At 49.1% G+C, this 14644-nt stretch overlaps 5 protein-coding genes across 5 annotated transcripts; 3 read left to right on the forward strand and 2 right to left on the reverse strand.

The window, feature by feature from the left end:
- Nucleotides 1-937: 937 nt before the first annotated feature.
- Nucleotides 938-4432, forward strand: M431DRAFT_113176 (hypothetical protein; the record flags this gene model as incomplete). The annotated part of the gene is made up of 2 exons (XM_024911867.1): nucleotides 938-1504; nucleotides 3950-4432. The coding sequence occupies 2 exons, from the start codon at nucleotides 938-940 to the stop codon at nucleotides 4430-4432; spliced, it is 1050 nt and encodes a 349-aa protein (XP_024775042.1).
- A 687-nt stretch (nucleotides 4433-5119) lies between these two features.
- On the forward strand, nucleotides 5120-7943 carry M431DRAFT_529972 (hypothetical protein). The gene is made up of 4 exons (XM_024920778.1): nucleotides 5120-6432; nucleotides 6498-6799; nucleotides 6866-7074; nucleotides 7129-7943. The coding sequence occupies exons 1-4, from the start codon at nucleotides 5447-5449 to the stop codon at nucleotides 7696-7698; spliced, it is 2067 nt and encodes a 688-aa protein (XP_024775043.1). The 5' UTR covers nucleotides 5120-5446; the 3' UTR covers nucleotides 7699-7943.
- Nucleotides 7944-8714: 771 nt separating this feature from the next.
- On the forward strand, nucleotides 8715-9517 carry M431DRAFT_4384 (hypothetical protein; the record flags this gene model as incomplete). The annotated part of the gene is made up of 2 exons (XM_024915170.1): nucleotides 8715-9247; nucleotides 9316-9517. 2 exons carry the CDS (start codon nucleotides 8715-8717, stop codon nucleotides 9515-9517), a joined length of 735 nt encoding a protein of 244 aa, XP_024775044.1.
- Nucleotides 9518-9603: 86 nt separating this feature from the next.
- Nucleotides 9604-10734, reverse strand: M431DRAFT_4385 (hypothetical protein; the record flags this gene model as incomplete). Its single annotated transcript, XM_024915171.1, has 1 exon — nucleotides 9604-10734. The coding sequence occupies one exon, from the start codon at nucleotides 10732-10734 to the stop codon at nucleotides 9604-9606; it is 1131 nt and encodes a 376-aa protein (XP_024775045.1).
- A 599-nt stretch (nucleotides 10735-11333) lies between these two features.
- Nucleotides 11334-13895, reverse strand: M431DRAFT_493809 (glycoside hydrolase family 2 protein; the record flags this gene model as incomplete). The annotated part of the gene is made up of 1 exon (XM_024917159.1): nucleotides 11334-13895. The coding sequence occupies one exon, from the start codon at nucleotides 13893-13895 to the stop codon at nucleotides 11334-11336; it is 2562 nt and encodes an 853-aa protein (XP_024775046.1).
- Nucleotides 13896-14644: the final 749 nt, after the last annotated feature.

A 14644-nucleotide genomic window follows, 5' to 3' on the forward strand; every position in this document is an offset into this window, starting at 1 on the left:
GCTAGAAGCGATTTTACACCCCGGAACTTGCAGCGTCTGCGGCTTGAAACGATTTTGAACCTTGTATTTGATGTATCATGCCGCTAGAAGCGATTTTAATCCTGGTCTTTAATCTACTCTCATGACGCTAGAAGCGATTTTATACCTTGTTTTTGATGTATCATGCCGCTATCATCGATTTTAAGACAACTAACCTCGATTTTGACGCTCGGTGTTGACCAATTATGCTACTAGAGGCGATTTTGCATACACAACAGGGTGTAGGGTTGATGTAAGTAGCATGACGGACCAAAATGCAGGCTCAAAATCGACGTTAGTAGCATGACAGGTCAACACTGGGGTTAAAATCGAGTCTAGTCGTCCCAAAATCGACGTTAGTCGTCCTTAAAATCGACTCTAGCGGTCTCAAAATCGACGTTAGTAGCAAGACAGGGCACAGGAATGGTCGGAGTCGACTCTGGCGATGGCTTCGTATCCGCTGTGCCTTTACAAACGATAGGGGCAAGTATAAGAGGAGGCAATACTCTGGCTACTTTTCAACGAACATCACCGTTCAACATCTTCTTTCTTGAATCCAGTGTTTTGAGCATTCTGTTTGAACTCGAGGTATACTCTACTGGAAACAGTAAGACAAGTTCCCTCCCTAGCCTTGTCTACCTTACTATCAGCCACGTGGGTATAGCCTAGACAAGTGAGCCCCTAAGCCATCTTGGGCGGTCAAAACAATGTCTTTCCGCCTTGTCCGTGTTATGCGTACGTCCTTGTCTCTCCTCAAGCTACTTTTGGGAGTGTAGTACCCTAGCTGACTGTCTGTGTACCTATCATAGAGGATGCTCCAACTCAACCGCCCTCTGCCAAAGTCTGTAGCACGCAGACTAATAACCATGGCGCATCGCTTAATGAAGCCCATTACATGTACTCACCCTTAGGGGAGGGTATGAGTGACTTGATCCCTAGCCTTGTTCATAGTGATGCTTGCACTATCGTGTCGAGCATCAAAAGTCTTGGTGCCGAAGGTGACAACACTGATGAAGGCAATGGTAGAGCGAGTAAGGAGACTTCTGACGACAGATGCTCCCTTCTTGGGCTCTTCGGGTCTGCGGACGACAAAGGGCACTTCCACCATGACGATAGCTTGGAACTGGTTGATGATGGAAACCAAGCCGAGGGTGTCTCTGGGGCTATCAAGCCCGATGACACCCCCACAACCACCCAGGCTCCCAAGCTCCTGCACAAATTGTGTGCCACTCAAGCACGCGCATATGCTGAGGTGCGCGTTGGATTCGGAGACCAAATATCTCGCTGGCGTAGAGGTTCTGAACTCAGCTATGTCATCTGCGAAGAGAGTTTCCCAACAGAGGAATCAGCGATGTTGGTAAAAGCTGCGATGAGAACAGCCACTTCTATGTGGAAAGGTATTGGTGTACGTTTTAGCCAAGTTGGGTGCCACGATGAAGCTACATTCGCCGTCGTTTACGAAGACATAAGCGAAGGTGTTTATGCTGTCTCTTTCTTCCCACAGGCTTCAGGAGGCAAGTTAATCTTGTTTGAGCCAAGCCTGTCCAACACTGATTACCTGGCCAATATCTTGGCCCATGAAGTTGGTCACATTTTGGGTCTCAGGCATGAGTTTGCTGACGAAAGAGAAACCGAGCCTTCCATACTCATTGGACGCGAGAACATTAACTCAGTGATGAACTACTTTGACCACTTAAGCAAATATCGAGTTACTGAACAAGATCTCCAAGACTTGGAAAAGTTTTATGCATATGATGAAGGAGAGCTGTCAATCTCTGACATCGATCCAAAAGTAAGATCCTTTATTAAGGCAGTCTGGCGAGGAGATGGCATAGGTAGCCCTTACTGAACTTTGCTAACAATATTGACAGACAAGGACTTTCTCTCCACCGCCCAAAAGCGACCATGTGCCTCCAGTTGTTTCAGCCGCTATTACAGCAACAGACATATCAGCATGCCCGTTCTTAAATCACCTGGCCGTCAACCCCACGATGTTATACAGAACCTGTATCCTGATCTTTGTTTTCTTCACGCTACTTATGCTTCTCATATCCTTTGTCACATTGATCCTTATCTTGTTTTATCACTTACACTGAACTGCCCCTCTCTCTTTTTTTACCCTGAGGGTGATCCGGCACTTGGGTCTAATCCAAGAAGGTTTCGGACAAGGTCACGAATAGACGATGGTGTCTGGACTATGAGTTTTTGGGCAGCTTCTTCCCTAGAGAATCCTGCCCTTATGCGTTATTGAGTTCATATATTAAGGCTGGAAAAAAATTCTGGAAACTGTTGATCACGAGTTTATTCTCGAATGAGAAATGGCAAGCCATTGTAATGAAACACCATGAGCACTGCTGCAGCTCATAAGTTTTACATTAACCTAATTGGGTGCTCAGTGATGTACCTCAAGCGTTTCTTGAGTGCCTGGTTTATGAGTGCGCTCACATGCCCCCTTTGTGCTAGCACTGTGATATGTTCAAGCAGTCGTGGATGGACACAACTCTCTGTCTGAGCTGGTAAGATAAATCTTTATGTAATCCGTGTCGGTAGGTCACTGTTGAAATAGACCGCTATGGCAAAAGTGAAGTGACACCTCTCTATGCATAGCGTTGTATCTGTAAATAAAGTATCCTAGTCATTCCGACAGTCACCGTATTGGGCGAACTGACAGGTCCACAGCACAAAGGCTCACCAATCATATTCCAGTTATCAAGTGAACAAAGAAAACTAAGGTTCCCACAAAAGCTCACCAATCATGTTAAGTTGTGAAAGAGAAGGAGCTAACGTTCACCTGCCTCGTGATGCCACCAATCATGTTAAGTCGTGAAAGAGAAGGAGCTAACGTGCAACCACTGCCTGTGACAAAAGTGGGGGAGCAAACTACTCTGCCATTAGAATTTTACCCTTTCTGGTAAAGAATACGAGACGGGTATACATATATATACAGAGAGATGTTCGCCCAAGTTGAACGATGGTCTGGCCTTTCTCATCACACATCAAAAGCATTCATTATAATTCCATATTTTCACTACTTTGAGCTCTTCTATAAAATAATAATTCCCTGAAATGACCAAAACGGCTTTAATGCCATCTCGACGCATTGTGAGAGTCTCCAAGCGGTCTTTGATGAAGAAAACAACAGTGATACTCTTGAGTATGGCAACTACATCTCTTTCTTTGCTTATTATGGTGTTTTCGTATTAATTAGATCATATGTTAACCAACTTTTCATGTATCAGAATGTACCACAATTACATGGCCTTCTGCCCAACGCTTTAACACTGGCACCGGTGATGATGCCTCACGCTCTGATACCAGCTATTCGTCCTCTGTGGGGAGAAGAGATATCTCAATCCACTCTAATAATCACGATGATGCCCCAATTGATGCGATGAGCTGCACAACCCTCCAACACGAGACAGGCAGCATCGGTGAAAACAGCTGCAAACTTTATATGGAGGCTCTTGGGTCAATATCCAACTCCGATGGTCGTACTTTATTGGTTCATCACGATACGCCATGCCGTTATATCCCTGAGTCGCAGATATCGAGTACCGAGACTGGCGCTACAATCGCAGCTACATTTCTTCGCCGGACTGCCGTGCCTCTTCACACAGCAGTGGCTAAGTACAGATGTGCCACCGAGACATATGGATGTACCAAAGCGCGTGTTGGGCAAGGGGACCATATATCACGCTGGCTCAAAGGTTCCATCCTCACCTATACAGTTGATGCCGAGAGCTTCCCGACAATTACCGACAATTACCGACGCAACACAGGTAAAAGAAGCGATGCAAAAAGCCATTGACGCGTGGGGGGACGTGTGGGGGGACGTTGGTGTGAGCTTCAAGTACTTAGAAGTCGATTACTACGGTTCAGCTACCTTCGTCGTGAGGTATAGTCCCGACGAATGCGAAACTACCTATGCCAGGCCTTTTTCCCAGACGCATTGCCGAAAAAATCGCCGGCCAAATTGTTTGTGTATGAGCTGGGCCTCTCTAAAGGCGCTTATCTGGCCAATATCTTTGCCCACGAAATAGGCCATATCATGGGGTTGCGGCATGAGTTTGCAGATGAAAAACATAGAGAGGGAAGAGGATTCCACTGTGTCCTTTTTGGAAAGAAGAACCCTCTATCAATCATGAACTATCAGGAAGATCTGGAAAACCTGCAAGTCACAGCGCAGGATTGCAGCGAGTTGAAAGCACTTTATGCATACGAGGGAGAAAAGTATAAAGGGCTATCGATACGTGATTACGATCCGGTTCTACGTCAAAGCATTTCCCGCGAAGAGACTCGTTGCAGCCATGCAATGAGGAAGCCGGGTCGCAAGTTCCCAGGCCGCGGTGCGCTGAGAAAATTGGACTCATTTATCTTTGCAACTTTTCACGACACCAAACAGGCTACCGTTTAACGCCTTTGACTATGCCCGCATGCCGCCTGTTTTCTTCTCACGATTAGCTCGCCAACATGATGATGATGCCATGCAGAGCGACACCTTGTTATTTATGTGTCATGTAATTTGGCCAACTATTTGGACTTTCATTTTCTACATTTCTTTTGTATCTCACTTTCCTGGGTTATCATCTATTTCTTCTATTTTGGATATTCTTGGTTTACATTCTACCTGTCTCAGCGACCATGAGACAACCACCTGTTTAATATAAAGTTACGTTGTAGAAGATATTAGGTAATATGCATTAGTTCTTTCTCACAAAATCGCAATTTGAACTTGCCTACATTGCAACGCAACCTGGTTTTCACAAGTGTCGCTGGTGGAATGCATAAACAGGTATGAGTTGCGGTCTTTGAACCGATTGGTTCTCAGGCCCTGAAGAACTCTTGTCATGCTCTTTAAGCTTTTTTTCAACCTTTGTCAAAACCCCTTTCGATGGATGTGGACAGGCGTCGGAGTTATACGGGCGGAATTGTAAGCAAGACTGCCCACAAGCGCTCTATTTCCGACGCCCTTTCACTCCGTGTGGCAAACGAGACTATCGATAACGCTTTGAAGCCGCAACGACTCATAGTATATCAACCAGCTAATTCCGCGTTCCGCCCCTTCAAGTCATTCGCAGATGCAATTGTCGATCCTACACCGTCTCATTGGTGATTTCACGTCTGCAACTGGGCGTGTGGATTCACTGGCAAGCTGCTCAAAGCTCGATGCTCAATCGATAAACTCTGGCTGACAAATGCTGCTCTTTCTCTCTCGATTGCCTCTCCCAGACATACAAAGATCCATTGAATAGTATACTGCCTGTTGTTCTGTTATTCCGCTGCTCAAACCCAGCCGAAGGAGAAGCATCTCACGCCTCGCGAGCTGCATTTCCGGAAATCCCGCTTATCTCCAGTTTCCCCGTTCGACCCGGCGTTTGTCTCCCACATTTCTGTTTAGTTGTTCCTATCGTGAAACTCCGGCGCTCAGATGACCAACATCGGCAAGGCCTGCGAGGCGTGTCGGGTCCGGAAAACGAGATGTGACGGCAAGGAGCCGTGTGCCCGATGTCTCAACCGGAGCGTGTCGTGCGTCTATCGGGTCCGGACGAGGAACCGGCCTCGCAAGTCTCAGACGCCGGCAGCCGGCGCAGTCTCCTCGTCCGGGGCTAGTAATACGGACGAGGCTCCGGCTCCGATCAATGTGGCCCCGGAGAGTCGGGACAAGCCAAAGGACGACAACAGCTGGGGCTTCCACGTCCACAGCGTGGCAGCCATCACCACTTCGCCGTCGTCCATCATTCAGCTGCACTATGGGCCATCATCCAACTTCTCCATGCTTCACTCCATCTACAGACTCATCACAGGTATCCAGACTCCGCTGACACGGCGAGAAGAGGTAGCCCAGGTCGGCCCTGGGCTTGACCTGTTCCAGAACCGACAGCTCTTCTTTGGCGATCTAGCTGATGGCAAGTCGACGACGATGGCCAACGACTATTCCGCCATGTTCCTGGATAGGGAGCTGTGTAACCGTGTGTTGGAGCGGTACTTGGCAACGTTCTGGCATTTGTTGCCCATCCTGACCAAGGAGGACTTTCGTCGCCGTGCGGAGCTTCTGTACTCTTCGCCGGGGCTCTTCTCCTTTGACTCTCCCGATGTTGTCGTCGTGATGCTAGCAATGGCCATTGGCGCATCCATCCTCGAAGAAGAAGCGTTAGCGCAGTTCTTGTTCCAGCGGGCATCACAAGGAGCTGACAAGTTGGACGAGCTTGTCAATATCCAAGCAATCCATATTCCTTTGTTACAAGCCCAATTCCAACTTGAGAGGTCACGGCCTCATTCTGCGTTTCTATACGTAGGTGTGGCGTCAAGGAAAGCTGTTGCGGCTGGTCTGCATAGGGGAATCAGCATTCGAGGGCAGATGCGAGATTGCTTACAACGGAGGTTGACGTTTTGGAGTCTCTTCATCATGGAAACGTATGTACACTCTATTGTTTACACTCTCAGTCACTCGAATCTCCTTACTAACATTCATCCAACAGCTGGGTTTGCTTCTGCCTTGGACGCCCGACCTCCATATCAGACCCGGGCTGCGGAGTCCCCGTGCCGGCGGAGGAGAAATTCATCTTGGCGCTTGTTCGGCTGGCGAGACTTGTCTCAAAGTGTGCAGCACGCATCTATAACCAACATCACGAGTCGCTACTACACATGTGGAACGCGGCAACCGAGCTTCGCCACGAGCTGCAGGCGTATGCAGAAGAGCAGCTGTTTGATGTTCACCTCGACATTCAGGGTGAGCCGGGGACAGGAGAATGCGGATTCTGCAAGACCATCATCGCCTCGAGTACGTTGAGAAACCTCGATTCGTCTCTACAATTGTCATCAAAAACTAATATGAATTCGTCTTTAGTGTATCACCACGTTCAGCTGTTAATGTTTCGCCCATTCCTCGTCCTCAGGGGCAAGCTTAGGACTCCCGCGCCGCAGGTTGGAGCCGAGTCATGCGACAAACTCAGGGAGCTTACATGGCTTGACACTGCATGCGAGTATTGCGTTGAGCCAGCCCGCCAGATTATCAAGTACATCAACAAGTCGTGCGAGATCAATCACCTCTGCAAGGTACGTCTAAAATCATTCCACATCCCAAGATAATGATCTAACTCCATTCTTCAGGAGGTGAAATATTTCTCCTTCTTCCTAGAGGGTGCCTGTTACGTCCTAGGCTTCGACATGCTCCAGGACAAGAGCAAAGTAGAAACTCACTTGCCGTGGCTACACGTTGCTCTCGACTGTCTATCCAGCATGACTCCCACCAACGAGGCATCCCCCTCACAAACCCAGATCCTCATCAAGGCCATCAACCGCATCATCTGCACCGTCGTTCCGTCCTCCAACCCCTGCCGCGGAGTCGAGAGCCTCTGCGGAACCCCCCAATGCGCAGCTGCCGAGGCCGGCCTACCGATGCACCCCAACAATCTGATGACGCCCTCCGACACTTCCGGCTCCGCGTACCCGCCGTCTGTGCCGTCCATGTCTCTCACTTATTACGCTCCGAACAGCGGACGGTCGTCTGCCGTGCCGTTTCAGCAGGCCGAGGGCCAGACCGCCGCGATGAGCATCCCGGGGGCTCAAGATCCGGATTTCGACTGGAGAATGTTTGACGTGGAGACGCTCATGTCGATTGATCCATTTGAGTTTATCTTGAATGCAAAGATGAATGAAGATGGACAGACAGTATCATAAAAAAGTTCATCTTCTCTTCTCTCTACTTTTTTCTTCTTCAGGTTACTTTTTGCTACATGTACTTTTATCAGATTGGATGTCGATGCACGTGTACGCTACTCACATGGGATATCAAGGGGAAAAGGAATATGGCGTTTTGGTTTAATAGGGCATTGGTAATACTTATTCAGCACAGCAGTTATCTTGGCTATATACACGATGACAAGTCGTCAATCTTTTTAACATAAAAAATATAACCCTTTGAGCGTTCAGCTCATCTTGTCAATATCTCATTGACCATACGTACTATACCAACTCGTCTCAACAAGCACATTATTCGCAACCGTCTTTATATCGATAAAGCCCATCCCCTCAAGAAGAAGAACCCCAGTAAATATTGTGTTTGAAACCACTCAAATGCCTGCACACTCATCACGCCACTTCGCGCTTGAGCAAGAAAACGCGAGCCAAGGCGGAAATACGGAATTATGCGCATTACCTAAAGCTCATTATATCAGCCCCGCTCCCAATTCAAACGCCTTCGATTCGCTCGATCCATCGCGCGCGCTTCTTACAGACCAAGACTGCGGAAAGCTGACCCCAAAGTCATGAATTGTCAGCCTTATGATGGTACAGACTACTGGTTTAAAGGTAGTAGCCTGGCTTTGAAATCACAAGGCTACGAAATCAGCCTCGTCTATGGCGTAAGTTGGTGGCCCCAAAGGAGTAATTATATGGATCTGGAGATAGGTAGATAGCTGCCCTTGCTTAGGTACAAGCCATCCTTTGATGCAAGTCGTTTGGAATCGACAAAGATGGGCTTACAAATTGTATCGAGTGGGATGCTTTGATGAAACTGTAGAGTTGGATTGATATCGGAAGGAATGTGGGTGAGGTTGTATAAGACAGTGGTGATGCTCAGACAAAGAGAAGAACCATCAACATACAACAACAACAACAACAACAACACAACATTACAACTATTACTAAACACTAGCTTTCACAACACCACCATCACCACAATAACCATATAAACAATGGCTTCCAAAGGCATCGCTCTCATCCTCGGCGCCGGCTCCAACGTCGGCCAAGCCCTCTCCTCCACCTTCTCCCAAGCCGGCTACAAAGTCGCCCTCGTCTCCCGCTCCGCCAAGCAATCCTCCTCCGCCACCCAAGTCTCCATAGCCGCCGACCTCACAAACCCAGACTCCATCCCGCCCATCTTCGACTCCGTCCGCAAGTCTCTCGGCGCAGACCCAAACATCGTCATCTACAACGCCGCGGCCCTCACCCCCCCTAGCGACGCGACGAACCTCTTCTCTATTGACATTGCAAAGTTTGAGAGCGACTTGAGGCTCAACAGCACTTCGGCGTATGTTGCTGCTAGGGAGGCTGTTGCCGGCTTTGAGAAGCTTGACAAGTCGCTGTCAAAGGTGTTTATTTACACTGGCAACTGGCTGAACGCCGTTACCATGCCCAACCCGGTCTACGTGACTCTGGGTAGCGGCAAGAGTGCGGCGGCTTCATGGATTGGTGCTGCGAGCGTGTATTATAAGGAGAAGGGATACAGGTGAGTTTCCATTATCCAAACCGCCTCGTGTATCAAATCCAGACAAACTAACTAGGTTTATCGTGAAGCTTCTACTTCGCTGATGAGCGTACCCCTGAAGGAAAGGCCATTGAAGGTGCTATTTCTGGTCCTGCACACGCAGAGGTCTATCTTCAACTGGCCGACGGCAAGGTTGACGCCCCTTGGCACACGACTTTTGTCGCCGGCAAGGGCATTGTCGACTTTCCCGAGACTCGCAAGGCCTACATTGACAACTACGTTGGCAAATAAACTGTCTTTGATATGAATTGTTTTATAGAAGCCTGTGACTATTGTGGGAAGAAATCATAGCGAAATACTATTCTTTGAGATACATCTCACGGAGCAATAATAACAGACTGCCCCGGTCCCGCATTCTCCTTCGCAGCCGTGAACGCCTCATCCCACTGCTCAAGCCCAAACTTACCCTCAACACGAGCCCCAACCTTCTTCCCCAGCCCCATGACGCCCTTCTCCACCATCTTGATCAGCATCCTGACGTCCTTCCGCTCGTACATGAACTTTCCGTGCAGCTTCAGGTCGTTGAACATGATGGCGCCGTACGGGATGGAAATGTTGCCCGCAATGCCGCCCATCAGACTTACACGCCCAGAGTGCGCCAGAGACAGGATCCCGCTCATGATGTGCGTCGACTCTGCGGCCACGGGGGGCGAAATGTCGAAGAAGACGTCGATTGGGCCGTGCTTTTTGATGGCTTCCGTGTCGGCTCCTACGGATCCTGTGATTTGCACCGTCTTGACCTTGTCGCTCATCGTCGCGAGTTGTTCCAGCACTTGAGCATTTCTTCCCATGGCGACTACTTTGGCTCCCAGAGCGAGAGCAAGGCTCACTGCCGCAGTGCCATAAGGCCCCGTCGCAGGACCAATGAGAATAGTCTCTCCAACCTTGAGATCAATGTCCCTGAATCCTCCAAAGGGCACCAGAAGCCGGTGTATATACGTCAAATCATCAACCGTATATCCCAAGCCACCGCTCGCAGGATCTCCCAACAAGCGAGCCTCATCCAAAGGATAACAGTTCTCAAGAGGAATCTTTGCATACTCCGCATAAGTCGAATCCCTCCATTCATCAGTAGCAAGCTTGACCGTCTTACTGGAAAACCCATTGTGAATACCCAGCAGGTAACTCACAGAGGTATCGTCTCGAGCACGCATCATGATGTCCACGAGAACCAGCTGCCCAGGGGTAAAAGTGCTGCAGTCCGATCCCACGGCAGCGATTCTTCCCACTGCGCTGCCGCCGGGGATATACGGCTTGGGATAAGGATACGGACGAGTGCCATCGAGGATGTCGCGGCCATATGAGAGGACATTGGCGGCGAGCACTCGGACAACGACGTTGCCTGGAGTTACTTGTGGTGTAGGTCGCTGCTCGACTTTTAAGGGGGTATCGAGAGAATGCAGAACAATCGCTCGATGCGTGGGAGCAAGAGTAGTCTCGGAAGCCATTGTTGAAAGTATAAGAGGATAGTCTGTGTAAGCTGATTCTCTGTATTGCTTGTATCCGTGTAAGTGGAAGGCTTGTAGTCTCAATGGAGAACGATGATGACCTCTTCATGAGAACCATTCTGCTGGGCCATCTCCAGAGCTTTTTATATTCTTCCCATCTTCACCTCGATATCTCATCTATCTCATACCATCTCATAACCACTTCATTCAAATTCATATAAGACGGCCGGACTTTGCTAAACCCAGCCTAATTCCGGCATCGTGCAGAGGCGTCCGTAGTCTCAATTTAGCCCCGCGGGATTCTGGATCTCGCTTCTACAGATTTTAATCCCCGGCCAGCCTCATTGTCGGTGGATCCATGACTAGCTTTCCCATTTACGGAAAAGTGTTTAGTTATTCGGCCTTCTATCTGCCCTGAGTCCAAAATAGTCATAACTTCACGAGCCACTTATAACCATTCATGACGGCGTGGAGACAGCAGAAAAGTCCGACAAAGTGCGGTTCATCCATTAAATCGCGGCGATAATCATATTCAGAGCGACGCTCGACAATACATGTACATTCATTAGGCTATAGTACGAACAACTAGGAGCAATAGTCTAGCTGTGCATTCCTAGATACCTCGTCGAAATCACCGTGCTCTTAGAAGCGCCTGTCACGCGCACCGTAACCTCCTCCCCTGGAACGAGGTCAATCAGGTTGTCGTCAAACTTGACCGCTTCATCCTCGCACTCTAGAGCAACACCCTTGACTGGCTTATCCGAACTCAGTGTGACCAAGCTGCCGTCTTCGGAGAGCTTCGCCTGCAAGCTCTCAGGCTGTTGTAAGCGCACATGCTTCAGCGGCTGCGGCCAGTCGACGTATCGAGCAAGCAACTTGCCATCTTGGTACACGTATGCGGCAACAACAGTGCGACCCTCTAGGCCAGCATTAGGAGTCTTGACTGGAACATCTATGACCGTCAGCTCAGTGGCCTGGTTGCCAGGCAGCTGTTTTGACGATGCGATGGTCTCGCTGTAGACTTGCTCAGCCGTCTCCGCATCCCATGCCTTGACAACACAATCGATCTTGACATCTTCGAGTGTAAAGTTGGAAGCCCAAATCTCAAGCTTAGTACTGACATCAATGTCGACTCTTGTATACTTGTTCTTAGGATGGCGGTGTTCAACTCGCTTAATTCCCACCGTGAAAGGATTAAGCTCTCTCTTCACAGTGTAATAGGCAAGCTTCGGTCGCAGGTAGTAATCAACGATGGCCCACGAAGTCACAGGCCAGCAGTCGTTCAGCTGCCACAAGAGAGCTCCGGCGGTGTACTCGCGACCGGGGCCTTTCCACTCGCGACGCCAGAGCCGGAATGCAGATGACAAGCACTCGGCCTGAACCAACTGGGTAGCATAGACATACTGTTCCAGGGGACTCGTTGTAAACGTAATGTTCTCTGCGAGGTAAAGGGCAATGCGGCGCTCATGGCCATCTGCCTTGTTGTGGAAATCCACAATATCAGACTGCGGGTGTCGTTCGGGATCATCTTTACCCTTGGGCAAGAGAGCATCAATGGTTCGAATAGAAGGGAAAGCCTCCATGCCAAATTCAGAGACAAACCTTCCTCCCAGCTTGTCAAAGTCTTGATACCTTGCTTGGGTGCCATGCCACACGTTCCATTGATGAATGTCTCCCACAGTTGGATCCGAAGATGTCTTGCCGCCCCAAGGGCTTCCATAGTGATAGAACGTCTCTGGTACCAGGTCCTTGCACACCTCTGAGAGCAGGTGCTCGTAGATGTAGCGGGCCGGGAAATCTGACTTGAGCCAGCTTTGAGGATCCTTGTCTTCAACCTGGTAGGTGAGTCCCTCACTCTCCTGAAACTGGTAATCTTCGTTATTGCCAGCGTAAATGACAATACTGGGGTGGTGGCGCATGATCTTGACATTCTCCCTAGCTTCCCTTTCGATAGATTGCAGCATCTCTGGGTTAGTGGGATAGTTTCCGCAGGCAAACAGAAAGTCAACCCAGACCAGGATACCTTGTTCGTCACAAGCATCAAGCAGATGCTCATCCTCGTAGATACCACCGCCCCAGATACGAATCATGGATTGGTTGCCTTCGACCATGAGCTTGATCCAGTTCTGGTATTTTTCTTTGGTGATTCGTGGAGTAAAGTTGTCGGCCGGAATCCAGCAACTGCCTCCGCAGAATATCGGAGTATTGTTCACTTTGAAAAAGAAGGATGTTCCTGGCTGGTCTTTGAGTGGCTTCTGGACCAGTTCCACCTTTCGAAGGCCTATCCTCTTTGATGCAACGTCCACTTCATCATCACCATCCAGTAATGTCGCCGTGGCTTTGTACAGCGGCTGCTTTCCATATCTGACGGGATACCACAGCTCTGGGTTGCTAATGTTGAAGGTAGCCTCAGCAGCCCCTTCTTTCGTGACGTCCACCGTCTCGCTCAGAGCGGTGTCGTTCAATGAAAAGTCAAATCGCACCTTGGACGCCTTTCCCTCAGTTGCTGCGTGAAGTACAACCTTGGCGCTGGCAAGAGAATCATCCACAGTGACGGTTGCATACAAATCAGCCAGGCGGGATTCGTAGGTCTCGAGGTTGATGGGCTTCCAAGGCCCGCACGTCAACAGCGTTGGACCCCAATCCCAACCCCAGTGATACTGCGCTTTCCGAACTCCCAGTCTAGAGTAATCTCCATTCCAGGTACCCCATTTGTGACTAGGAATCTTCTCAACTCTCTCCCATCCTCTCAAATACGCACTATCAAAGGTGATGACGAGTTGGTTGTCCGTCTCGTTGAGAAGCGCAGTGACATCCACCCGCTCAGGGATAAACATGTTGTCAGTTTCGAGAATCTTTTTGTCATTGAGCAGCACCTCGGCGAAGGTATCCAATCCGTCAAAGGCGAGGATGGCCTTTTCATTGCTGGCAATCTTGGGAGCCTTGAACGAGGTACGATACTGCCAAGCCCTCACCTCTCCCACCCATTGCACGTCCAATTCATTCTTTCCGATGAATGGATCGGGAATGAGTTTGTGATGCAAGAGGTCGAGATGGACATTTGTAGGGAACTGGGAAACAGGCAGAAATGAAGCTTCTTCTACATCTGTTCGTCCAAACTGCCAACCCTCATTGATGGGGATGATGGTTCGAGGCGCCATTGCGGGGGAGTTGGGCAGCAAAGTCAGGTGATGGCAGTAACTCAAACTCGGCTCTGCAACGACGGAAATGTCGTCAAATTTGGGAAAAGAAAATGCTTTGAAAAAGAAGAGAGAAGAAAGGGGAGAGAAAAGAAATCCGTTGTAAGTAACAAGAGTCAACTGATACTTTATACTTGGTCTCCAGACTTATAGACACTCCATCGCGGAACGTCGCTCTCCGCACCTTGAAGGGGCAAGGTGGGGTTTGTTGGGGTGATGCAAATGGATGTAAAAGGATGGACGATTATTCGGAACATGCGAACTGCTGCAGGCAATTAATCACATATTAACACGCTCCAGGGCTAACAACTGCGCTGTACCCCATCCGGCATAAGATTGCTGCAGAGTGACTCCGATTATGTGTCCAGTGATACCCGACGAGCTTCTTATATGTACCTACATATACCTTGCAGAGTTGGGCACTGGCAATACAATACAATACAACTCAATACGCCATAAGCAGAAGCAAAGTACAGCAACGGCTATATTCGCAAAGAAACCAAGCAATTATTTTCACCTATTCAGTAACGATACTAGACAATAAAAAAAGAGCTCAAGGAAAATTTGACAGAGTACAAGTAAAGATGAAGAAGCAACAAGAAAAAAAAAGCAAAGGATTAGTCGGTGCCAACCCCAGAGGTCGGCTTCAAAACTTCTATACTGCTCCCCAAACGCCAATATTGCTTGCTGTCATTGCATGTCTCAAAGCT

This window comes from Trichoderma harzianum (genome assembly GCF_003025095.1).
Source record: "Trichoderma harzianum CBS 226.95 unplaced genomic scaffold M431scaffold_5, whole genome shotgun sequence".
Taxonomy (NCBI): domain Eukaryota; kingdom Fungi; phylum Ascomycota; class Sordariomycetes; order Hypocreales; family Hypocreaceae; genus Trichoderma; species Trichoderma harzianum.